The 26,914-nt window shown below is 40.3% G+C and overlaps 1 protein-coding gene across 16 annotated transcripts in view; it reads left to right on the top strand.

The window, feature by feature from the left end:
• Positions 1-26,914, top strand: part of Cep57l1 (centrosomal protein 57 like 1) — a 235,012-nt gene that overhangs the window by 95,451 nt on the left and 112,647 nt on the right. For 11 of the 16 annotated variants that reach the window (XR_009225682.1, XR_009225684.1, XR_009225683.1 and 8 more), the window contains exons 2-11: positions 2,944-3,108; positions 6,740-6,812; positions 7,050-7,160; positions 12,060-12,173; positions 13,023-13,217; positions 14,361-14,514; positions 15,777-15,934; positions 19,477-19,623; positions 22,959-23,060; positions 24,630-24,791. Coding sequence is in view for 13 of the 16 variants with exons in the window: in XM_058575097.1 (XP_058431080.1) it covers positions 2,944-3,108; positions 6,740-6,812; positions 7,050-7,160; positions 12,060-12,173; positions 13,023-13,217; positions 14,361-14,514; positions 15,777-15,934; positions 19,477-19,623; positions 22,959-23,060; positions 24,630-24,791 (1,381 nt within the window). In the remaining 3 variants the exon portion in view is untranslated. Of the gene's footprint in view, positions 1-1,279; positions 2,732-2,943; positions 3,284-5,542; positions 5,580-6,739; positions 6,813-7,049; positions 7,161-12,059; positions 12,174-13,022; positions 13,218-14,360; positions 14,515-15,776; positions 15,935-19,476; positions 19,624-22,958; positions 23,061-24,629; positions 24,792-26,914 lie in introns of those variants that run through there. The other 5 variants (XM_058575094.1, XM_058575102.1, XM_058575098.1 and 2 more) reach the window with 5 other exon arrangements.

The raw sequence follows: 26,914 nt of genomic DNA, 5'->3' as shown, positions 1-26,914 counted from the left end.
AGGAAAGAGAGAGATAAGGGGGGGTAGGGAGGCAAAAGAACAAAGAAATCTAGGATGTATAAAAGGGGCTAGACATCCTCACTTCTTGGGATCCCAGGATACAACTTTGGCTCCCTTCTCCCGGGAGAGGTGTGTGTTACTCCTTTTAAAGCAAACCCTGCATTATATGCTTGACTTAGTGTGCTTGAGGGAGCAGAACTCGGCTCGGATAACTGGTGGTATCACCGAGTAGCCTGGATCAGGAGTGCACCACCACTCCCAGAAAAAAAGCACCAGGAAACACAGGATTCCTTCATTTTCTACACATCACACTAATTTCAATTGCCTCAGTGCCTTGCCAGAAGAGTAGAAATGCTAATGGTATCTTTTGTAGATCTGTTCTCTTTGCCTTTGCCTGGGCTCTGTTAGAGTTTGTGGATTTTTCAGACTGAAAGATGCTTTTTTTCCGTAGGATTCAGGGACATGTCCCCTGCCTGGTGCGTTTGGTGATTCCTGAGGCAATATGGGACTTTGGATACCATTGGGTAAAGAAGATAACCTCTTCACACAGGGCATGACCTCTATTTGGGTCCCCAATCATCTTGTCCTTCCCCTGCATTGGTCTCATTTCAAAATAGGAAGTCTTCGTTGTTCATTGTCATTTATATGGTACCAATTCAGCAGACAATTTTTTTTTTGTTATACCATTGTAGTCATACACAGTAGTTGGATTTATTTTGACAAAATCATACATGCATGTAATTTGATTTACTCCCTTTCTTCCCCACTCCCCCCCCCAACCTCCCACTATTTTCCTTCTTCTATTTTATTTATCTCCCTTTCACTCATTTATTTATTTTTGATCACTTTTTTAATTTGGTAGCATCTCCCTTATTGATTCTTGTTTTATTTCTTGAGCTTTAGGAATCTTGTTTAAGAAGTCAGTGCCTGCAACCAATCTTATGGAGTGTTGACCCTATATTTTCTTCTAACAGTTGCCAATTTTTAGAGGGTGATCTTGGTGAGTGGAGAGTCTAACCTACTTTTTTTCTACTATTTACAGTATATACATAAAGGTGGAATTCCCTATGGTATCTTTATATATGCACACAATGCAATTTTATTAAATTCATTTGCATTTCCTCCTCTTTCCTATCCTTCCTCCCTCTCAATTTCCTTTTTCCACTCCATTGATCTTCCCTATATCTTCATGACATCTGATCCCTGCTCTTTTTTCCCTTATTTTGCTCTAGCTTCCACGGGAGGGAAAACATTCGACCCTTGATTTTTTGAATCTGCTTCTTTTATTTAGCATGATGTTCTCCATTTCCAACCATTTATCAGTATTAAGTTTTTTGAGCTCTCTGTATATTCTGGATATTAATCCCCTGTCAGAGCAGTAACTGGTAAAAAAAAAAAATTCTTCTATTTTGTAGTTTCTCTTTTCATGCTGAAGCTGGGAAACAAATGGCCGTCAATATATTTAATAAACAGTTGGGTTTGATTGGGAAGATGGGGGCTGGTTGGAAAGGAAAGAAAAGAAAATCCAAAGCTGACATCTCCAAAGCCCTTCCCCTCCACCCATTGCCTATAGGGAACAGTTCCTCCCAAAGGGCTGTTAACAAGCATCTCCAGAGCTGCCTGTTTGAGCAGATGTAGAAAGTTACACCTGGAGGGCTTCCTTCTCACCTTTTGGCTCATCTCCTGACCACTGGTCACGTAAGCAAGATGGGGAGAAGAGAAAAGCAAGATAAGGGGGGAAAGGGCATGAGCATAGTGGTGGCCTCAACCAAGCCCAAAGCAGGATCCCAGCAAGCACCGGGTCCTGGGGACGGAGGGGCCACTCACTGGACGTCCCAGCAGAGCCAGACGGTAGAGAAGTGGCCCCAGCCCAGTTTTCGCACCACGTGGTACCGCCCATTGAACAGGTCACCGATCTTCACTGGGTAGTAGCCACCTGCCAAAGAGAGCCAGTAGATCATCGTGGGGGTGTCTCCCTTCCTGTTCCCCAGGACAGCGATCCCTACCAGCCACCCAGCACACGTGGGCCCAGCCTTTAGGCACCCTTTTCCTTCCAGGTTGACCTGAGCTCCTGCATTGGCAATCTGGCCACATGTACCCAAGATCCGCCTCACCCTTGCAGTAGTCCTTGGGGTCTTCCTGTTCCTCGTCATCAGAGCCCAGGAGCCCCTGAAGCATTGGAGGTGCTGGTGTAGCTGGGGCTAGTTCACAGCCTGAGGACTCAGGCCCACAGGAGGCTTGTGAGCTGCGGGTGGAATGGGCCGGCAGTGAGTGCTTGAGGAGCCAGGGTCCCTGGACGGCCGGGCTAAGCCTTACCTGCTGCTGCTGCCGCCAAAGAAAATCTAAAATGTATAAAAGGGGGAGGACACTACCCCATCTTTGGATACCAGCTCTGGACCCCTTCTCTGGGGAGAAGTCTGTCTCTGTTCTATCCTTTAAATAAAACTTGCCTTCTATGCTTACCTCGGAGTCTCCAGTGTTCCATTGTCACATCTGGAGAAATGGAACTTGGCCCTGATTGATTCTCATCACTGGTGGTACCAATGCTCTCAAATCACTTCCTTTGCTGTGCAGAAACTTTTTAATTTGGTAGCATCTCCCTTATTGATTCTTGTTTTATTTCTTGAGCTTTAGGGATCTTGTTGAAGAAGTCAGTGCCTGCAACCAATCTTATGGAGTGTTGACCCTATGTTTTCTTCTAACAGTTGCCAGTTTTAAGCAGGTGATTTTGGTGAGTGGAGAGTCTAGCCTACTTTCTCTCTACTATTTACATAATGGTAATAAATTATAAACGACAACAGTCTAACCCAAATGTTCCTTCAAATTGCAAAAGCATGTTTTTCCATGAAGTTGACAATATTTCTTGGAGAAAGATCAAGTCCCACCGGCTGGATAATGGTTGCTGGGGAAGTCAGCCACAAGCTTTATGCTCTCGTTTTTCAGGGATACGGAAAAAGAGCAAATGCAAAACATGGATGAAATTTATAAGATCACTTCCACAGAGAGGACCCAGCTATTGGAGAAAGAACTGGCGGTGCAATTGAGTGAACTGAAGTCTGAAATAGAAGAACAGGAGCTCCTTCAGGGAACAGCTCATCGAGCTTACAGGTAAACAGTAGGAGTGAGAAAGTGTGGTCCTCAGGGCTTTACCTCCTGCTCTTACCCCATAATCTCCATCAGTCCTCCCCGATCTTTTTTTTCCCCTGGATAATTGACGTGATCTCAAACTCAGACAAATGACATACAAAAGTAGATTCGGCACCCCTTTCTTCCACCCAAATACTAACCAGGCTCAGACCTGCATAGCTTTTGAGCTCAGGCAGGATCATGAGCATTCAGGGTGGTACAGACATAGACCAATTGCGCTTTTCTAACCTAACTGTTGCCTCTAAAGTTTTCCTACATTCTAGATTTGTTAAGGCAGGTTGGAACAATCAATGTCTCACTGAAGAAAGTGGGGAAATGTTCCTACATGTTCAAGAACACTACCATCCTAAAGTTCCAGAAACTATTGTAGAAATCATACTCCATAAAGAGACTTCATCTTATAACATTTTAACTGAGTTTGATCTTGATTTTTATGAGAAATATAAAACCTGAAATAATGCTAGGTATTTCGTAATGAATTCTACAAAATGCTGTTGGATTAGGAGTTCTTTTAGAGGGTAAATGTTGCCAGTGAGAGCCATCAAATTCTTTTAAATAGGGTAGCCAGATCAGTCCCTAAGTGGGGAGTCTCATGGGCCCTGGATCTTCACATTCCTTTGTTTCTGTTATAATTCATCAAAAGGAACAACATGAAAACTCTGTTGGGTAGAGTAAGCACAAGGTGGATGGTGAGCAATAAGGAAAGGAGATTGGAAGAGGCAGTAACCAGGTGAATTAGTGCTTCATTCGAAAGACAATTCTGAAGAACTATTATATGGTGTGTTTTGTGATGGGTCTTTGAAGCTATTGCAGTTGTGTGAGGAAATGGAAAGATTGTGACCCATGTAAGTCACAATTTGTCTCAAATTTGGTTTCTTTCTTTAAAAAATGAAGTAAAAAAATATTTGTACCCAGGGCTGGGGTTGTGGCTCAGTGGTAGAGCACTTGCCTAGCATGTGTGAGACACTGGGTTCAATTCTCAGCACAGCATATAAATAAAAATAAATAAATAAAGGGCCATACGACTAAAAATATATATTTTAAAAAGTATGTACTTTTCCTCCTTTATTAGGTTGTGAGGATCAAATGACATAATGCATGTTAAAGCATTTTGAAAACTAGAAAAAAACCCAAGTTTTTCATATGCAAAAATAAAGGGTTGATATTATTACAACTTACATGTCAAGAGAGTTAGGCAAGTGTAAAAGCTTTGGGAAAGGCCCTTTTAGGGCACACTGAAGATGAAATAGCTCCTCAACACCCTCCTACAGAAACCGGAAAACTTTCTCATGCTGGGGAGAGTCACCAAGGAAATTGGACCAAGACTCTCTGGCTAGATAGACACAGCCAAGCTAAATCTACAGATTATATTCCCTGGCTACCATCCCTCTCTGCCCCTCTCTTATAAAAGCTTTCCACACCCTCTGTGAGAAAGAAAGTCTTCTCTCTTCTCATTGGCTTTCAGTAAAACCTGTTCCCTCGCAAACCAGTCTCCTAAGCTTTAGTGAGGCATAACCAGCAGCAAAGCCTTTTCCTCCCCAGTTTCAATGGGAATTCCTGGGTACCCATATTTCTCTACTCCCCCAAACCACCCAGGATTGTTAGTAAGAACATAGCACCAGTACTGTGCTATGTTCCGGAGTCCAAGGAAAATGGAAGTATCCACTCCCAATAAGTATTCCCAGGGCACTGAAAAAAAACATCTTTCTTTCCTTATCTCCACCCTCCCCTTCCTCTCCCGCCCCCATTCTTTTCCTCATTTCAACTCATAAGCGCTGGACTTTGCAATGGTTGTGTCTCTTATGTGCCTGCTGATCGAATAAGTGTATGGCTGTGTGGTAAATGGACATACAGGCGTGAATCTCTATTTGTGGGTCAGTGTACACATCACTTAGTTTCACCAGCCGCTTTTAGGTCACTCCCAGGCACTTTGAGGTTTACTGAGAGGAACGATGTGATCTGAGTGAGAGGGTTGGGCAGCCAAGCCTGGGACCCTGCCCAGTCTCCCAGTTTGTCAAAGATAAGGAGACAAGAGGGCCAGGAAGTTTTCTTCTGTTTTCCCTGTCGAGTAGCCCATCTCCTTTCTGGTTGTCCACTGCCTCTCCTCCTCCTTGAGGCTGTGGCCAAGATGCAAGTTATACCTTTGATTTGTTGACATATTTACTCTCAAGCCCTTTTCAGAGTTTGCTTCTTTCTTTTCCCATCAAAGCCAAGGTAGGAGGAGAAAGTTAAGGGAGGCAATGCCCCAGCTTCAGAGGGAGAAATTTGACACAGAGTGTCTAAATGAGTTGCTTAGATTCATGCAGTTGACCAATCTCCTGTCAACCTCCTGTTCTTTTCACAGAACCACTTGCTGGCAAGTGTACAAACTAACATGAAGTTTAAAAACTTCTCTGTGGGACCCGGCCTGATGGGCCACACCTGAAATTCCAGTAAGTTGGGAGGCTGAGGCAGGAGGATTGCAAGTTTGAGGACAGCCTCAGCAATTTAATGAGATTCTGTTTCAAAATTTTAAAAGTAATAATAACAATAAATAAAAATTCTGGGGATGTAGCTCAGTGCTAGAGCACCCTTGAGTTGTATCACCAGTGCTGGAAAAGCAAACAAACAACTTATCTGTGAGGACAAGTAGGATCGTATGAAGAATAGGAACCTAAATTTCACTGCCTCCACCTCCCTCAAAATTTCTAGGTCATTTCATGTGTTCCAGAACTGCCTACTGTGGCTCCTTTGCCAATGTCTACAACATCCCATCTTGAGAAAGTGGCATCTGCATCAGGGTTACTGTCCCCTGGTGTTTCAATGTTGCTAAGCCTTGGGATGCATCTTAAACCCGATAGGGAGAGCCCTGCTCTTGCTGACCAGACCCCACCTGCTTACCTGGACCTGCAGCTTATGCTGCCTGCATGAGAGTCCCTGATGAGAACAACTCATCATGGCGGGGCTTGACCAGGGTCCATCAGGCTGCACCAGCAGGCACTTCTTCTAAGTCTGCTTATCCTACAGATCAATAGTCTTCCTGAGGCAGAAAACTTGGGTACAGTAATTCTTAGAGTGTTTCCTGTTTGATATTTAAGGTCACCTTCACCTTCAGGTAATTCAGCAAGAACACAAAAGTAAAAAACATTTTAAAAATTTTTACAAGATACCAGTGCTCTGCGTCAACTAGGGCAAGAGGGAGATTTGGTAAAGCTCAGTGCTTGTTAGAGATAAGGTTCCTGGAAGAATTAAAGCAGAGATATTCCTGGAGGAATAAAGGCAGGGGAAATAAAAATTCTTACCATATGTCCCTCTCTGGACTCTGGAGTAGGAAATAGTGAGGCAAATTATGAATAGAAGGACAGACCATATTTGTGTGGGGGAAAAGGAGAGAGAAATTACCCTGGGGAAAGGGTTAGCCAATATCAGGTCTGTGAGAGAAAGATTCTAAGACACAAGAATGTGGCCTGTACATGCCCTCCATAATCTACTATAATATGATATACTTATTTGAGAATGAGCAGTTGTGAAGAGTTACAGATTAATCAAGGCCCAGCTATAATCTGATTACAGCTTCTGTGATTACAGCTCTGTTGCATAAATCTTTCTGCAGCTCTGTTAAAATACCAAAGGACATCTCTTACTTTAGAAGAGAAAGGGAACTGGCACTGAAGAAAACCTTACAGGTGAGGGTAATGGTGGACCTTTTCAACACAACAATAAATTTGATTTTGCTAACTTGGAAATTTAGCAAGGAAAGTTTACTTTTGCAATCAAACAGCTGATGTTATTGACACTGTGTACGATAACAAAACATCCCCCCAAAAATATCCCTGCTGAATAAGAGCAGGCCGTTGTTTTCTTGGAGATTTGAAATTTTACAGTTCTCCATTTGGGATATTAAAATTAGTTTTTGGATTTAGGTGGCTGAGCCGAAGCCCCTTGTTATTCAGGCAGATGTCCTGCAGAGGGAGCTAGAGAGCTGCCTAAGAAGAGAGTACTCACCTGAAAATTTGCCTTTGCTTCTGCTGCAGGTAAGGGTCCCTTTGCAATTCAAAAACACAGCTGGAATTTAGTCGAAATTTATGAACAAAGCCAGCTTTCTGGTAGGTTTTCCTACACATGTGTAGTTTGCGGAACTTGGTTAGTGTGAGTGCAGTTATACCACACCGCAGTTCAGTTTAGGCACACTGTAAGTTCCTACTAAACATTTCCTGTGCTTATATGGGGCAATGCAACGTTGAGACAGTTTCAGCCTTCCAGAGACTGTTGGCTAATCTAGGAAAGACATTTCCAGAAATTTTTCTTAAGAAAATAACTCAAAATGGAAAATTTTTTTCCATAAAGATTATTATTACAACATTGTAATAAAAGTAAAACAATTGGAATCACCTAAATATCTACCTACCAGGATGAAAAAGAGCTTAGAAAAGCAGTATGGTACTTAGTAGAATGTCATTCTACTATTTATCCTTTTTTTAGCCTAAGGAATTATTGTTAATATAATATTAATAAAGGTGTATGTGATAATAGCAGTCAAATCATGTCTAGAAGAATCACTGGGTGGATACAGACCAGAAAGTTAACAATCACTATGTTTGGATAATACATTTCCTCTAAATGTTTTTATACTAAGCATTTATAATTTTAATTTTTAAAATTCTTCATTCTTTACTCACGTGTTGTGAGTTACATCCCCTATGCTTACAAATAAGTTCTTTTTTTTAAATGATATTGAGGATCAAACCCAGGGCTTTGCACATGCCAGGCAAGCATTCTACCACTGAGCAATATTTTCAGGCCCAAGACAATTTTTTTTTTCTGTGCTGGAATTGAACTGACAGGTATTTTATCACTGAGCTATGTTTCCAGTTCTTTTTAGTTTTGTTTTGAAACAGGAGCTCACTAAGTTGCTGAGGCTGGCCTCAAACTTGTGATCTTTCTGATTTAACCTCCCAAGTTTTGGGATTATAAGCATGTGCCACTGAACCCAGGCTCAGTTTTTTGTATTTTGTATTTTGAGTCAGGGTCTTGCTAAATTGCTGAGGCTGGCTTTGACCTTGTAATCCTTCTACCTCAGCCTCCCAAGTAGCTGGAATTACAGGTGTGAGACAGTGTGCCAGCCACAAATAAGTTCTTTAGCAACTAGTTAGCAATTAAGTTAACCACAAAGAAACAAAAGATACTGAGATTCTATTTGCAAGTCATACTGCTGTTGTTAACTTAGGATTATTTTAACCTACTATTTCTTGCATTCTTAATTCCCTTGTATGTATCAGTGCGTCTCCATGGAGAGAGTTGATGAAGAGGGTAAGATAATAGACATTTTGTTCACTTTGAGACATTTGTCAATGTCTGGAGATACTTTGCCCTGGGTGTTTTTACACATTCTGCCATGCCCAGAGCAGCCTCCCACAGCAAAGAATTATCCAGTCCCAAATGTCAATAGAGCTAAGGTTGAGAAACTCTAGTACACTATAAATTTCCATATATCATTTGTCTTCTGTTTAAAGAAACTCCTTTAACATTTCTTTAGTGCAGGTTTCCTATGGACAAATTCTCACAGTATGTTGTTTTGCAAAAATTAGTCTTCTTTTATTTATTTCTTTATGTTTTGTGTGTGTGTGTGTGTGCGCGAGCACGCGTGTGCATGTGCGTGTGATACTGGGGATTTGAACCCAAGACCTTTCACATGTCAGGCATGTGCTCTACCATTGAGTACTTCCTTTCATTTTAGAAAGATATTTTTATTCAATATAGAATCCTAGGTTGATTTTTTTCTCTTCTTTACTTGAAAGATGTTGCTCCATTATTCTTTTGTTTTGCATAATTTTTATTTCAGAACATAATGCATCTTTTTGTCCTCTGGCTGTTTTTAAGATTTTCTCTTAATGATCTTTAGCTATTTTATTATAGTATGTATTATTCCTCTTACTTGTAGTTAGTTGAACTCCTTAGATTGTGGGTTTATTGTTTTCATGAGTTTGGGAAAACTGTTGCAAGTAGTAACCAACTATATTTCATTCATTATTTCTTCATATATATTGTCTGTCTGCAACCACTTTGTGGCACTGCAAATATACTCTGTTAAACCACTTCATATTGTTCCATAGATCACTGAGACTATGTTAAAATTTTTAGTCTTTTTTCCCCCTTAGTGTTTCATTTTATACATTTCCTATTGCTGTGTCTTCAAGTTCACCAGTTTGTTTTTTTTTTTTCCAGTACTAGGGATTGGTTACAGGGCTTGGCATGTGCCTTGCAAACACTCTGCCACTGAGCCACATCCCCAGTTCAAGTTCACCAACTTTTCTTATGTAATATCTGATCTGCTTTTAATACCATCCACTCAATTTTTCATTTTAGATATTTGTTTTTCATTTACAGAAGTTCCAATTGATTCTTTTTAACATTTACCATCTCTTTCTTTATTATGTTCACATTTTCCTTTCAATCTTCAATCATGCTGAACATATTTATATTAAGTTCTTTAAAAGTTCTTGTTTGAACTGGACATCGTGGTGCATGCCTATAGTCCCATCCACTGGGGAGGCTGAGGCAGGAAGATCACGAGTTTGAGGTCAGTTAAATGAAGAATACAAAAGGAATGGGGATGTGACTCACTGACCCTGGGTTCAATCCTAGAGCAGTGGGGAATTAAAAAGGAAAGAAAAGAAAACAATGTGCTTGCTTGTTAATTTAATCACCTTTGTCTTTTCTGGGCCTGTTTCTCATCAATAATTTTCTTCTGCTTAAGGATCATGTTTTCCTGCTACTTTACATATCTAATAACTTTTTAAAATTTTATTTTTAGTTTTAGATGGACATAATATCTTTATTTTTATTATTATTTTTTTAGTGTGGTGCTAAAGATCGAACGCATGCAAGACAAGTGCTCTACCACTGAGCTACAACCCCAGCCCTCTAATAATTTTTTTTTAATATTTATTTTTTAGTTGTAGTTGGACACAATCTTTGTTTTACATGTTTATTTTATGTGGTGCTGAGGATCGAACCCAGGGCCCCGCACATGCTAGGCGAGCGCTCTACCACTGAGCCACAATCCCAGCCCTCTAAAAAATTTTGATTGCTGAAAATTGTCAACTTTTCATTCCTGGGTGCCAGAGTTTGTATTTTCCTTAGAGTGAGTGTTGAAATTTATTCCAGCGGACTTTTAAGTTACATATCAGTTTAATCCTTTCGAGCTTTGCTTTTAAATTTGTTAGAGTGGGTTTAGAATAACTTTACTATAGTCATAGTTTGTCCTTATTACTGAACTCCCTGTTGTGTCCACTGAATGTCCTGGGTCCCAGTGAAGATCTAGTGCCCACTGAAGTTCCTTTGCTCTGGCTGGGTGGATCTTGAACATCTGTTCAGTTTACAACACCCCAGTCAGTTCTCCTTGGTGCAGCAACGTGGAGTTTCACCCTCTACACACCTGGCTAGGTATTCAGCCACAGACTTCAAGGGATCGCTGCGTATTTCTGGAGTCCTTTCTCTACCTAGTTTCCCGTCTCTAGTATTCCACTCTGCAAACTCCTGACTCCACTTACAAGTTTCACTTTCTCCCTTCTTAACTCAGAGAGAATACTTACTCTGCTTGGGATTCCCTGTTCCTTTCCATGTCTCAGAAACTGCAGGGTGACGGGAGTTTGACATTATATGTTTCCTTCTTGTAGGGGTTATAGTCCTGCCTATTCACGGTCAGAAAACAATTGACTTGTATATTTTTTCCAATTTTCTTTTTCTTTTTAACGTTTTTTATTTTTTGGAAGTGGTTAGAAACAATACCTTTATTTTATTTATTTATTTTTATGTGGTGCTGAGGATCGAACCCAGGGCTTCGCATGTGCTAAATGAGCGTTCTACCACTGAGCCACAATCCCAGCCCCTATTTTTTCCAATTTTCTACTTGCTTATGATGGAAGGACATGATAGAGCTAGTCCCAGTTATTCTATCATAGCCAGCATTATTTTTATTATTAGAAAGAAAACATTTTCAAAAGATTATTTAATCTTTTTTTTTTTTTTCAGTATGAGGATTGATGATTGAACCCAGAGGTACTCTACCACTGAGCTACATCCCCAGCCCTTTTTATTTTGAAAAAGGGTCTCCCTAAGTTGCTGAGGCTGGCCTCAAACTTGTTATCCTCCCGCCTCAGCCTCCTGAGTTGCTGGGATTATAGGCATGTGCTGCAATGCCTGGCTTATTTAACTACTTTTTTAAAATATTGTTTTAGTTGTAGTTGGACACATACCTTTATTTTATTTATTTTTATGTGTTACCGAGGATCCAACCCAGTGTCTCCAACATGCTAGGCAAGCTCTCTACTGCTGGCCACAATCCTAGCTCCTAACTATTTTATTTTTTAGTTGTAGATAGACAATACCTTTATTTTACTTTTGTGTGGTACTGAAGATCGAACCCAGTGCCTCACATGTGCTAGGCAGGCGCTTTGCCACTGAGCCATAACCCCAGCCCTTATTTAATATTTTTAAGTGTAAATAAAACTTCTGATCTGAGGTTAAAAGCTTTAATATTACCTGTGTTGTACTTTGCATTTTGAATCATTTCAGTTCTTAATAGAAAATTAAAGCCTACATTGGATAATTTGATAGACCTTAATATCACTGCTAAGATTGTTCTATAATTTATAAATGAGCTTATAAACTATTCACTTGGCAACATATCAGGAAAATTTAGAAGTCTCTACATGTTTTATTTAAGTTTGAATGGTATCATAAGCCAGACTTCTTAATTTTATGGTCTTCATGTAGTAAAGTACATTTTTCTAAAACAATCAGAGTTCGATTTACCTATTATTTGTGTTCTTTCTTCTCCGACTTTTAAAATTTGTGTTCTTAAGACTTAAGTCAGTCTTCCTATTACAATAGTGTTCTGCTAAGTGCTTTTTTTTCCTTTTTGGTTAAAGTATTACACAGAGAGAATTACCCAGTTGGCCCAGTGTAAATATTTACACATGGTTAGGTGGAAGAGGTTTTGCCAGCAGAGTAAGACCATGGAGCAACTTCATCCTCTTTACAAGGTAGGAAACCATGAATAGTACCTGTGGGCTATTTTTTTTCATGTGTATATATATATATATTATATATATAATTTTTTTAAATACACGACAGCGGAATGCATTACAATTCTTATTATACATATATACCACAATTTTTCATATCTCTGTATATAAAGTAGGTTGACACCCAATTCGTGTCTTCATACATGCACTTTGGATCATGATGTCCATCACATTCCACCATCCTTGCTAATCCCCTGCCTCCTCCCTTTCTCTCACTCCCCTCTTCCCTATCTAGAATTTATCTATTCCTCCCATGTTCCCCCTCCCTACCCCACTATGAGTCAGCCTCCTTATATCAGAGAAAGCATTCGGCATTTGTTTTTGGGGGGTTGGCTAACTTCTGTGCGCTATTTTTTTATGATAAAAATAATGGTCAATAAGCTTGTCCATGTTTTTAAATCACTGACAAAGATAGGAAAGGAATCGATTGGTGCATCTTCTTGCCTGTTCTGCTAGTGGCAGAAGATAATGGTTCCTATTTTTAAGAATGAGATATGAAGAAAGTTTTATATGATAGAATATGTGTGTTTCTCTCTAGACTTGGCTTCCGCTGCTGTAGGTGACAGCTCAAAAGCTGAGTCCAGTAACTAAATCTCCTGATGCACTGACTGTCTGCAGTCTTTTCCTTCAAAGTCCTAATTAAGAATATGAACACTGCCTTTATCAGTCAAATTCAGAATATGGTGGAACTTTGGGATTCACCCTTTATTTGGCCCCCAGACATCATCCCCCTATGCTTGGAAGCCAATGGCACAGAGAATAAGGCTTGCCAATGCCAAGCTCTGTCTTCCTATCTCTCTTAAACAGAAACGAGTTGGCTACATTATGCAGGAATACAGTGATGCTGTCCAGAGAGCTGAAAGATTATCCATTGCTCGAGAAAACTTCCTTATGGGAAAAAAGAATCCTCCTAACATAGTGATGCTGGAAGATGTGACAATTTACACAAGGTGGTTAGTGTGTCACCTACACTCTTTCAGGACTGTTCACCACTATCTACAGGTATGTCAAATGCTTATATGACCCTGTGATGCACTCCCACGAATGGCCACCATGCCGTTTTCTCGCATCTGTCATCTTGTCAGGGTTTCTGTACTCTACCTGCTCTAAAAAGGACAGGAAAGCAATGAGTCACTGGAATTTTTTTAAAAAAAACTTGCTCCGTTGAAATCACTGCATTAATTCAGCTCTTTCAAAGATGGCTCAGATGTATTATTTCCATTCACTCTGTAACTTCCTGTTTTCATCCTGTTTTCTGTTCAAGATTTATGCTCTTCAACAGGGGTCTACTTTGTTAGTCAGCAATATTTAATGAGAGTCTGCCAGCTACTTGTCCTAGGCCACACAGCAAAATGTGGTCTTTGCTGAAAGGTAATGAGGTCCCAGGCAGGCAGGGCAAGTAAACTTTTACTGAAATGCAATGGCATAAGAGACAAAGTAAACAAAGCAAGTACAAGGTAAAGGCACAGAGGAGAGGACCTAACTCAGGCTGGAGGGTCACAAAGGAGTTACATGATTACATTTCCATTTTAGAAAGATTATTGTTTGGCTACCTAAATCTTTTCTTACTCCTTTCCTCCGTATTTCAGTGACACCACTGAGTTCAAACCAGAAACCTGGCCATCACCTGACTTGACTTCTTTTTCACGTCTAGTCACTGTGGGCTACACCTCTAATACCTCTCCCCACTCACATGGTGGTATAAATATCTGCTCATCCATTTGGGTCCTCCACCAAAATGTGAATTCCAAGGTGGGGAACCAACTTGTTTCTTTTTATTTCTTTCTTTATTTTTGTGGTGCTGGGGATTGAACCCAGGGCCTTATGCATGTGAGGCAAGCACTCTACCAACTCAGCTATATCCCCAGCCCTTGTTTCTCTTTATATCATTAGTACCTTACAAGGCTTTGTCTGTTTTGGTTGTGTGATTGGTGTAGAACTGGCTGGAGGTTAAGGTCACTCAGAGTTGGTAACAATACTGGTTTCCCATTTTCAAATTTAGTTCCTCATCATTAGCAGATTCCTAAGGTCCCATCTCTAGCTCCCTCCTTTCCTATCAAAGCAAAGTACTGCTCCTGAACCTGAGTCTGGAAGCTTCCCTGAGAATCAGGTTGATGTGTGGCTTATGGTTATATCCTTCTGTAGGCCCTTCAGTATTTGCCCATCTCCAACATGCTGAGTCCAGCTGACAACCAAGACCCTGAGGCTGGTCAGGAAAATGACAAGGTCTGTGTCAATGACATGGACCCCAACATCCAGGGTCCTGCATCTTTTGGCCTGGTGGATACTAGCATTTCAGGTAAGAAATTAGTCTTCTTCCCCCTAGGGTAATGTGGAGAAAAGAAGATTGTGTTTGGGGACATGTGCTGTTTTGTACCATGATTTTGCAAACATTTTTCTTTTTTTTTTTTAAAGAGAGAGAGAGAGAGAGAATTTTTTAATATTTATTTTTTAGTTATCGGCGGACACAATATCTTTGTTTGTATGTGGTGCTGAGGATCGAACCCGGGCCGCACACATGCCAGGCGAGCCCGCTACCACTTGAGCCACATCCCCAGCCCGCAAACATTTTTCTATGTATCAAAAGTTGTATCTTCCTAATGAACAAATGTTAATTTTATGTTTTCTGATGAGAAAAATCACTAACCACTTCCCTTAGACATTTTGATCTTTGTAATTCACAAATTAAAAGAAAGGGAAAAAATGGACTTGACATCAGGAGATTTGGGTTCTGGGGTTGTTTCTGTCCTGCCCATCTAGGCCTGCATTTTCTTGGGCCTCAGTTTACTTATTACATAATAAACCTTTCAGAATAAGTGATCTCTAGTGTTCCTTTCAGTTTTAAGATCACACAATTCTAAACTAATTATTCATCAGAATCAATTTAATATAGTCTTCCTGGTCTTTTGTTACAGATGGTCAAGAAACCTGATGTAACTTAGAGTACCATTCTTGCTTAGGGTATGCACAGAGTGTCCCAGGAGCACCTGGGAGTGGCAGCCAACCTCAGTGATGGGGATCTCAGAAGTTTTCTTGATGGAGAGGAGGGGAATTCCAGCTGGGTCCTTAGAGTTGAATAGGAATTAGACACAAGAAGGTGAAAGCTCTCACCTTCTTCTCATTTGTTGATTAATGTTTAAGTGATATAATTCATTTGCCACAAAGAAATCTGGGCAGGGATGCTTCCACTTAGTCATCTCCCAAAGGTCTGTTGGGTTCCTCCTGCAGGCTGTGAGAGGGTGGGGAGTCCTGGCTCTCTCCTGCAGAAATCTAGCTCCGAGGACTTGTCGGATACACCTGGCCAAGTGTGGTGCTGATTATAAATGTGGCAGAGAAGGTTGGGCAAGGGGCAGAGGAGGGCCTATCTTTAGTTATCTCCAAGGACCCTCTGAGGTTCCACCTCTAACTCCTTCCTTCCCTATCAAAGCAAAGTGTTGCTCTTGAACCTAACCTGGATGCTTCTGTAAGAACTGAGTTGATGTGTGGCCGCCTGGTTGTGCCTTTCTGTAGACCCTCCTGTATTCTTTGGCCTTCACGCTCTTGATTTTGGATCTTTTTCAGGGCCAATGAGAACAGACGCTGATTTCATCCTGCCCCAACACACAACAGAAACAGGAGAACTGAAACCTCAGCTGAGGCTCCTGTTGTCACACTTCCATATCCCATACGACCTGCAGGAGCTAAGGAACTCTGCTAAGGAAATGGAACTTTTTTCAATGGTACTATATGTACTCTTTTTTTAATTTATTAGTTATTGATGGACCTTTATTTATTTGTTTGTTTATATGTGGTGCTGAGAATCAAACCCAAGTGCCTCACACATTCTAGGCAAGCGCTCTACCACTGAGCCACAACCCCACCCCCTATATGTACTCTTAATAAATCTAGATGTCCGTGAAGGAAAACACCATTATTTGCCACCAAGATGCATATTTATATTGCCAAGGTTGTTTCTAGATAAAATAGTAATAGGTGACATTTAGGTTGGCAGTTAGGAAGAACTTACTTTCCATAAGAGGAATGGGACCTTCCAATGGCAAACCCAGAGGAACTGTAGGATTTTTTTTTTTTTTTCTGCAGAATTTAAAGAAAAGGCTGGGCAACAGTCTGTAGGAACTAAAAATGTAGCCAAGATCTGGCAAATTTGCATGGTAGAGTCATCAAGTGTCTAAAGCCCTCTGATTCTCAGAATGTGTGGCAGTACTCTCCTTGCTGACAAAATGCTTTATATTCAACAAAGTGTACCTTGTGTCGTGAGGTTTAGAGTCACAGTCTTCTCTGCTGTAACACAGAGTTAGCTGGGTGTGGTACCACATGCCTATAATCCCAGTGGCTCAGAAGGCTGAGGCAGGAAGATCATGAGTTCAAAGCCAGCTTCAGCAACAACGAGGTGCTTAGCAACTCAGTGAGACCCTGTCTCTAAATAGAATACAAAATAGGGCTGGGGATGTGGCTCAGTGGTCAAGCACCCCTGAGTTCAATCGAACCTGGTACCTCCCCTCCCAAAGCAAAACAAAACAAAAAACAAGAAAACACAGTGTTGTATAACCTGAAAAAGGAACTCACATCATCAAAAGCCATGTTAAAACTTGTTGCAAAAGGAAAAACAGGAGTATGGGTGAAGAGCATCGGATATAACAAAATTTCTCAGCAAACGTTTTGACAATAAAAATAGTTTTCTACCTCTAGCTGATATTATTTGCAAATGTATATATTTGCTAAATAAAAGTAACAAATGAACGGATCCAAATGGGCAAAAATCAAATCTGAGTGTTCTGGATTGCTCTTCATATGACAAGTGCTACTCTCTCCTCTATCATCATTCGTTTGACCTTGAAGTTGCCCTTGGGTTTGTACTTGTTCTTGCATCATTCTACCGGGATCATTTCCATCATTTCCATTAGTAACGCAGTTCAGTGAAACCAGTGGTATCACATTCCTCCAGTTTCTTTGAAGGTGATGATGTTTAGCTTTTGTTTTTCTTCTGTTGACCCAGCAGCACTGTCCTCACGGGGCTTCTAGGGAGTGTCCTCAGCCTTATCATCACCAAGTGTTATGAAGGGCAAAACACAGAACAGGAATAGGATGGTATTTAAAAAGAACAGAATAAGTAATAATAAATTGCAGCACAGTAGACTATTATCAATGATAAACAAGAGGACACAGGCCAGCTGGGCACTCCAACAAAGCAGCCTTGTTCCAAAGGACAACTTGTCTCCTCCATGTGGTGATAGTTGCCATTTGATTTTCTTATAATAGCATCATGTGAAACGTTAACTGTGCTCCTGAGCTAATCAATCATATTACAACAACATTTTTGTGTAGGGAGAGTTCTTATGTTTAGATAATGTTTATTCTGGTACTTTAATGTCCCTGGAGCAGAGTCAGTTCAGCAAACCCAAAGCCTGCTGCCCAACACTAGTTTTTCTAAAATCAAACTCTTTGGAATACAGTGCTTCAGCCCATTTAGATGGCTATAACTCGGTGGCTTATAAATGAAAAGAATATATTTTTTACACTTGTGGAGACTGAGAAGTTCAAGACCAAGGTAGATACAGTGTCTGGTGAGGGCCTGTTTTCTGGCTCATAAATGGTGCCTTTTTGCTGTGTCTTCACATGGTAGAAAGGCAAGAGTCTCTCTGGGTTTTTTTTAATGTGACACTAATGCTATTCACCACATCCCAAAGTCCCCACCTCCTAATACCACCACCTTGGGGATTAGGATTTCAATACACAAATTGTGTACAATCATAAATAAATATTCAGACAATAGCATAATCATGCCTATTCATTTATGTATTATCTATGGCTGCTTTCACTACAACAGCAGACTTGGGTAGTTGCAACAGAGCCCCTGTGGTCTGTAAAGACTAAAATACTTACTATCTGGCCCTTGAAGAAAATGTGCAATTCAGTCCTAATCTAGCACTGTCTTGCTGAATTTCCCAGTGATGAATATGTTGGCTGCTCTGACCTGTAAGTTAACCAGTAGTCACCTATAGCTATTGAGCTCTTGGAATGTGGCTACTACAACTGAGAAACTAAATTTTCAAGTTTACTTAATCTCTTCTTTTTCTTTCTTTCTTTTTTTTTTTTTTTGGTACTGAGGGTATCTGACCACTGAGCCACATCCCCAGCCCTATTTTGTATTTTATTTAGAGACAGGGTCTCACTGAGTTGCTTAGCTCCTCGCTTTTGCTGACGCTGGCTTTGAACTCACAATCCTCCTCCCTCAGCCTCCAGAGCTGCTGGGATTACAGGTGTGTACCACCGTGCCCAGCAGTTTACTTAATCTTTAATTAATCCTCAATTAAATGTTAAAATGCCACATGTGGCAAGGTACAACTGTATTCGACAGCCACAGAAGCACCAGCATGCACTGGAAGAATATTCAGCTCTGTGACTCACAAACTTGCTCACTCACTTCAGAAACCATTGTTGAGATCTTAGTATGTGCCAGCACCATGCATGGTAGGTTCTTTGTATGTGTATGTATGTGTGTGTTTGTGCGTGTGTATGTACATGTATGGTAAAATACATATAACATAAAATTTGCCATTTTGAACATTTTAAGGAGATGGTTCAGTGGCATTAAGGACATTACACTATTGTGCAACCATCACCATGTAGTGAGCATGCCATGATGCAGTTGGCCAACGCATCATGGAGGTGCCATCAAAGGGCCAGTGGATCCTGGGGCCACTCAGGAGAATAAAGGAGGAAATGCTCAGCACTTTGGTAGTAGGAAGTCATGTCATAGAAAGCATTTGCAGCCTCAGTCTGGAAGTGAGATGTGAAGGGAATAGGCCAAGGCACCTTAAAAAGTTTTAAGAGGTTCTTGCATCTGGACTCTTCTTTCTAGTAACATCCCAGTCAGGCTTCTGAGAGTAGGATATACTTGACCCTTGGATGTTCTATTTTATGAGGTGGTCAGAAAAAAGTCAAAACGTTTCCAGATGTGGACAATGTACTTCTTACATTTAGGGCCCAGCTCAAAATACACACAAATAAATATGCTAATGTATTTCCAATCTTTGCAGCAGACATTCAGGATAAGTGACACAAACACAGTTAGGGTAAGGAGCTGACTGCACATGTGCCACACAGCTACATCCATGTAAGGTCCTATTGCTATCACAGATTCTTGTTATGAATCAGTTTGACTTCATGGCTATTTCAAAGATAATCAGTAGCTGTTTTTGAAATTGCATATCATCTGAGACTTTTTTTTTTTCACTTCTCTCTTCTAAATCTTATTTAGGTTTTCCAAAAATTTCAAAGCATCTTCACAGAGCAACAGAGAATGCAGATGTTTCCAGACTATGAGGCTGGAACAGCTAAAGCAGAGAATTTGTCAGGACCACCTATAGCCCTGAAAAAGAGAGCCAACTGGATTTCCTTTATAAAGGTAAGGGGGCCTGTGATGGCGATCACCTGTCAGTGATGTCAGCAGTGTCACAAGATTTTCCTCCAACCAGGCCAGGCAACATGGCAGCACCAGGTCTATCTGGTCCCTCTCGTCCTCTCTCCTTAGTGCCTCCAGAAGATTCCTGGGGGGAGACCACACAGAGAACCTGGCCTTGGGCATCAGGCCTCCCAGCGCTTTGGCTGCCTGTGTGGATATTAGCCACGCTGATGTGCTCCTCTGGAAGTTCCAGATACCTCTGTCCTGTTCCATTGGGTCCAAACTCCCTTCTTATGGTTAAAGATCTCCAATACTTGGAAAGAACAAAGAATAATGCCCAAAGATGTAATTGACTCGTGTAAATCGAACTTTTTATTTAAAAACTAGTATTGGGTAAATACTTTGTCAGGCACAATCACTGGTGCTGGAGAAGCACAATTAATAAGAAACACCTAAGAAGATTAAATAAGATGATTTTGGATAGTGCTAAGAGCAATCATTCCTCATTCTAGGAAGTTATGTTCTAGAAAGGAACACTGCTTTAGTAGATACCACATCATATCTTTCCTAGGGGAAAGGCAGGGGGTTAGGTTCTGTGATCCTCTGCTCACAACATTAATCAATACATAACTTTGTTTTGCGTGTGTTCCTGTTTAAAGACTATATATATATATATATATATATATATATATGCATGTATATACATATGTATGTATATATACATATATGCACATATATGTATATACATATACACATGTGTATATGTACATATATGTATAAACATACATGTATATATATATATATGTATATATAATTTAAAGTTTTTTTGTTTAGTTTTTTTTTTCAGTGCTGGGAATCAAATCCAGGGGCAACACACATATGCCAGGCATATGCTCTACCACTAGGCCACATCCCCAGTTAATATATACTATTGATTCATTACATTGAACTCAAGGTCAATAGCACTCTGGCTCATTTACGAATGAAGCAAATCTAATGTATTTTCTTTATAGAGAACGTCACAGCATTCTTGTGCTTAGGAACACTAGACAACATGCTATTGAACTCTGCTTAGAGACCATTTTAACAATGAAATTACCAACAAAAACGATGGAAAATGCAAAAAAGTGTGTCTCTAAATAGACCATGCAAAGAATACTTGTCTATAGTATCCTTTAAAATTAGGAGAAGGCACCATGTTGCCTCAGCTGGAAATGTGAGCAACTCCAATTGTTCACCACTCTGTGCATGATTTTGAAGGACTATGACAATTCTACCAGTGTCAAATTTTGGGTCACAAGTAATTTTTAGTGAGTAGGCAAAATTGAAAGTATGAAATCCATGAATGATAAAGATTAATTGTATTATGAGGGAAAGAAAAATTTCATATGATTCTCATTGTTCATTTGGACTGCTTTAACAAAATAACAATAAACCTGGTAGTTTATAAACAACAGAAATATATTTCCCTCAGTTCTCTAGGCTGAGAAGTCCAAAGTGGCATTGCGATTAGGCTCTGGTGAGGGCCCTCTTCCAGGTTGTAGACTACTGATTTCTTGCTGTGTCCTCACAAGATAGAAGGAACAAATTTTCTCAGGCTTCATTTGTATGGGCACTGAGTAAATTCATGAGGGTTCCACACTCACAAACTAATTATTTCCTACAGATCTCACCTCCTACTAACATCATATTACAGGGTTACATTTCACAAGTGAATTTAGAGGGACACAGATGTTCTCAGCATAGTCTATTCTGACCTGTGGACTGAAAGGAGAGAAATCAAAGATTAGGTTTGGGACTTGCACACAAGTGATCAGCATAAGGGAAGGTGAATTTTCTGTTTTAGATTGCTAAACTTGACATCCAAATATAGATATCAAGGAGATAGTTGGACAAGAAGCTAAAACCTAGGGTCCAGATATAATGAAATATTACTCAGCCATAAAGAGAAATGAAATTATGGCAGTTGCCAGTAAATGGATGGAACTGGAGAATATCATGCTAAGTGAAATAAGCCAATCCCCAAGAAACCAAAGGCTGAATGTTCTCTCTGATACACAGATGCTAACTCACAATAAATGTGGGGAGTAGGGAAGAATAAAAGTACTTTGGATTAGACAAAGGGAATGAAGGAAAGAGAGGGGAAAATGGGAATTTGAGAGCTATTAGCATACTGATGGTATTTACAGTCACAGAAATTTTGTGTGTGTGTGGTACTGGGGATTGAACCCAACTGCACTTAATCACTGAGCCACATCCCCACCCCTTATTTGTTGTTGTTCTTTTTAGTTATACATGATAGTAGAATGTATTTTGACATATTATACATGCATGGAGTACAACTTCCTGTTCTTCTGGTTGTAATTCCATGATGTGGAATTACATTGGTCGTGTATTCCTATATGAACATAAGAAAGTCATGTTCGATTCATTCTACTATCTTTTCCTATTCCCATTCTCCCCTCTCTTTTCTTCATTCCCTTTGTCTAATCCAAAGTACTTCTATTCTTCCCTACTCCCCACACTCATTGTGTGTTAGCATCTGCATATCAGAGAGAACATTCAGCCTTTGTTTTTTGGGGGATTGTTTTATTTCACTTAGCATGTTATTCCCCAGTTCCATCCACTTACTGGCAAATGCCTTAATTTCATTTCTCTTTATGGCTGAGTAATATTTCATTGTGTATATATACCACATTTTCTTTATTCATTCCTCTGTTGAAGGACACTGAGGCTGGTTCCATAGTTTAGCTATTGTGAAACTGATCTGCTATAAATTGATGTGGCAGCATCACTATAATATGCTGATTTTCAGTCCTTTGTGTATATACTACGTTTTTGATATTTTATTGAGAGACAGGCTCTCACTGAGTTGCTTAGGGCCTCACTAAATTGCTGAGGCTGGCTTTGAACTTGCAACCCTCCTGCCTCAGCCTCTCAAGCCACTGGTATTACAGGCATGTGCCATTGCACCCGACAACAGAACTAGTTTTTGAAATACAATTTGTTAATGTGAGACATGATGTTTTAAAATGGAGTTGGAAGGAGTCCATGGGTGAACTTCTTTCTCTTACTTCATGAATAAAGTGCAATGCCCAACCGTGATGGAGTCAGGGTGCCTCCTGCTCATAGACTGTGTACTGCAGACAGAGAACTGCTATCTCCTTCCGCATATTTGTGATCCCAAGCAGACCCTTCCCAGGATCTCACATGTTCTAGCAAACCTAGTACCTAGGCCAGATCCCACTTCAGAAAGTCTTTGAATCTTTTTGTTTGCAGCTTTTACTGAGAACCATCCTGTTAGGTTGAAACTTTATGTGAATATGTTTGTCCACTAGATCAAACCAAAATGTGATCCTTGGCAGAAGAAGATGTTGACCAAACTAAAAGAAAGGAGAAGAATAGATGTATTAATGCAACTCCAAGCAAAGTTTTTGAAGGTGAGAAAAGAACTAGGTTCTCTTGTAGATAAAATTCATCCTCAAAAAAAAAAAGGAAATTTCTTTCCCTTTTGAAAAATGTTAGTATGGATTCAAAGTGAAGGCTGTATTTGGAACTTTCTAATCCATCCAACTTTAAAAATCCTGTTAGCTTTCAGTAGAGAATAAAAATTGTCAAAGGAGCTAGACTTTAGCACAGATTTATTGTCAAGTCTCTGTGTGATATTAGTCTAGTCATGTAACCTCTCTGAGCCTTAGTTTTCTTATTTGTGAAATACAAATATTGGACTAAATGATCTTTTTTATTATGGTAGAAATGCTTAACGTAAAATTTACCATCTTAACCATTTTAAGTATACATTTCTGTAGAGTTAAATGTAATGACATTGTTGTGAGCATCTGCTCACAACAGAACTTTCTCCTCTTTCAGAACTGAAACTCTATACCTTTTGAACAACTCCCCACTCCCCTCTCCCCCTAGCTCTTGGCAACCATCATTTTACTTTCTGTTTTTATGAACTTGACTACTTTAGATACTTCATATAGTGAAGTCATACAGTGTTTGTCTTTTTGTGGCTAACTTATTTCATTTAGCACAATATCTTCAAGATTCGTTCATGTCAGAACATGTGTAAAAATTTCCTTCCTTTTAAAGATTCTTATAAATGTATACCACATTTTATTTATCCACTCATCTATTGATGTACATCTAGGTGGCTTTCACCTCATGGCTACTGTAAATAATGCTGCTAGAGGTGTGAAAATATCTCTTTGAGGTTTTGCTTTCAATTATTTTGGATATATACCCAGAAGTATAATAGCTGAATCATATGTTAATTCTATTTGTGATTTTTTTTTGAGGAAGCTCCACAATGCTTTCCATAACTGTTACACCATTTTATAATTCTACTAAGAGTGTACAAGATTCCAATTTTGCCACATCCTCACCAACATTTGTTATTTTCTGGGATTTTTGAGGTTCTTTGTGATACTAAAATGATATAGTAATACGTGTATCCCTGAAGTTGATGTTCAATTCTGGGGCCATTATTCAATTCCATGCCTCCAGAATCTGGGGAGAGATCCCCAGTCTTATTGTTAGGTCAACATACTCTGTTCTAGGTGAAAAGCCACGATTCCAGGAAGGATATAAGCCCAGTTCTATGTCTGGTTTCTCGTTCTGCTTCTCTGCTGCTCCTCCTCCATCTCATAGCAGTTCCTTCAGTGGACAGAGTTTCACCTAGAACTGATAAATGTTATCATTTCATTGGTGCCACAACACTTGTGCAAATGCTACCTGATACTGCCTTGGGGGTGGTCACAGAATTTTAAATGAGTTACTATGCATATTTGAATATTTATGTTGAGTGAACGAACATGTTTGGGTAATCGCGATGCTTAAATTCAGTGTTATTTTTAATTGAATAAAGCCCCATCTAGGGTTTATTTCTTGTTCGTGTGTGTGTGTGTGTGTGTGTGTGTGTGTGTGTGTGTGTGACCAAATGCTAGCTGAGAAGAAGGGGAAAATGTTTCTGCTAACAATTCCTTCTCCTCTCTGTTCTACCTAAGATCTCTAACCCCAAGCGAGTAATGCAAGTACTCCAGGATCATGCTGCCAAGATAATCATGCTGTCTCCGCACCATCCGTCTTTCATGTCTTCCCAGAGTTCGCTTCAGTGCAACTATGACCAGATCTGGGAGAACATTTATAGCAATGTCAACCTCTACCAGGTACCAGATAAAGAAATAACCAATATGCCAGGTGTGGTGGTACATACCTGTAATCCCAGCAGCTCAGGAGGCTTAGGCAGGAGGATCATGGGTTCAAAGCCAGCCTCAGCAACTTATCAAGGCACTTAGCAACTCAGTAAGATCCTGTCTCTAAATAAAATTTAAAAAGGGTGGGGGCTGGGGTTGTGGCTCACTGGTTAAACACCTCTGGGTTCAATCCTCAGTATCAAAAAAAAAAAAAGAAGAAGAAGAAGAAGAAGATGAAATAATCAATAGGCCCTCTTTTTCAACCTGTTTGCAGTTCTGAGAAATGTTCATTGATGGTTTTTCTGTGACCCTCTATGAAAAGCTCTATTACCTAGCCAGGCTTATTTTCATTATACGAAAGATTAAGTGCCAATAGAAAAGAGGAATATAAAGAGGTATAATATAATATATTTCTGCCAGGACATAGACTACAGCTGATGATACCAGTGCAAGACTGCACATCCTGATGATCAGCCCCCAGTGAGCTGGGCAGTTATTAACTATTGAGAGTGTCTGGGGGGAGGCGGTCCCCTCTGGCCTGGTGCTAGTGGGAAAAACCTCTTGGAGGAGCAGGTAATGAGCCAGGCTTGAAGCAAGTGAGGAACTTAGGCAATCCGTGGGGGGGGGGGGCGGGGGAGTGAGGAGTGCATTCGAGGAGGGACACCATGAAAGATGATGCAGAGGAAATATGGCACATGTTCCAGTCCAGCTGGTCGAATAGAAGATTCATGAGGAAATATAATGAAGAGACCTTTTTTTGTGGGGGAGGGACTGGGAGAGACAGAAACAGAGGTAGGTTGTGAATTTGCCCATAAATCCCAGATGAGGGAATTTGTGCTTAATCCTATAAGAAAAGTGACATATTCAAAGGCATAATTTTTAGGAAGATTCATATGGCAGCTGGTGTGAGTTGGATTCATGGAGGGAGAGGCCGAAGGCAAGGAGGCCAGTTAGGTAGCTGCCATTTAGGATGGACATGAAGTTTGGTAGTGAAAGGAAGTTTCCGCACAAAGCTAGTGGGCGTTTGTCTTCACAGTGCCACCATGTTTTTGAAGGTATAATCTACTATTATTTATTTGTCACTCAAAGGGAAGAGTTTCCTGTCAATTGCTTATTTAAAATGGGAAGACCCTGATGTGTTTATGGTCTGTGAGGGAGGGGAAATGGCCAAGAAGAGGTGGAGGAAATGAAAGGGGGAAATGGAGAGACAGATGACTCTGGAGGAGGAGGAGGAGGAGGAGATGGGATGAAGAAACCAGGTAGAGGAATAATTTTGAAAAAGGGAAAATGATATCACTTGCCTTGAAGTGGATAAGATAGAGAATTTTTAGGTGCAAAAAAGTAAGATGCAGGCACTGATGCCTGGTTCTGGCTACTAGAGAGAGAGAGAGAGAGACGAGAGAGACAGAGGGACAGAGGAGGCACAGTTTGTCAGCATTAGTGAGGTCGGAATTTCAGAGTGGCCTGTGGCAAGGTGGGTCAGTCAGTGAGAGAAGAATATAGAGATGAGCACATAGCCAAGAGGCCCCACTTAAAGCAAGAGGACATGAATTTGTTGTGAGCCCATTTTCCACAAATTCTATTACTTTCAACCCTAGCAGTAATCATAGAGTAACTGAAAATTGTCTAAAGTCAAAGGTGTGGGGAAGTTGATTGAGTAGATTGCTGGACAGAGGAGCCTCTCCTGGCCTATCTTCCCAGGCCAGGGATGTGGTGACTGAGACCTGAAGTGGTCAGGTGAGTTGTGGAGTGGCTGGAAGCAAACACACAAGCATGAACACACAAACACAGCACTCTTGTGCAACTTTTAAATCTATTTGAATGAGATCTAGAGAATCTAATGAGGAATGAGTTGGCCGCACAGGTCAGGAGCAGAGGCAGCATTTATCTCTCTGGCTCCCCAATTTTCTGATGGGGCATGCAATACCAGTGATGCTTTTAGTCTCCTGCCAGAGTTAAATAAATAGCCACACTTTCTTTATACTGTCAGCCTTTCGCACTGAGGTATATGTCACCATTAAGGAAGAACTTATACTAACCAAGGGGTATTTTAAAACATTTATGATCCAACTTATTGAACTAAACTGTGAGGGTGG

Source organism: Marmota monax, unplaced genomic scaffold, assembly GCF_021218885.2.
Source record: "Marmota monax isolate L192 unplaced genomic scaffold, Marmota_monax_Labrador192_F-V1.1 WCK01_AAM20220418_F8-fsc00013, whole genome shotgun sequence".
NCBI lineage: Eukaryota > Metazoa > Chordata > Mammalia > Rodentia > Sciuridae > Marmota > Marmota monax.
Note: the sequence above shows the minus strand (reverse complement) of the source record. Positions and strands in the feature narration are given on the sequence as shown.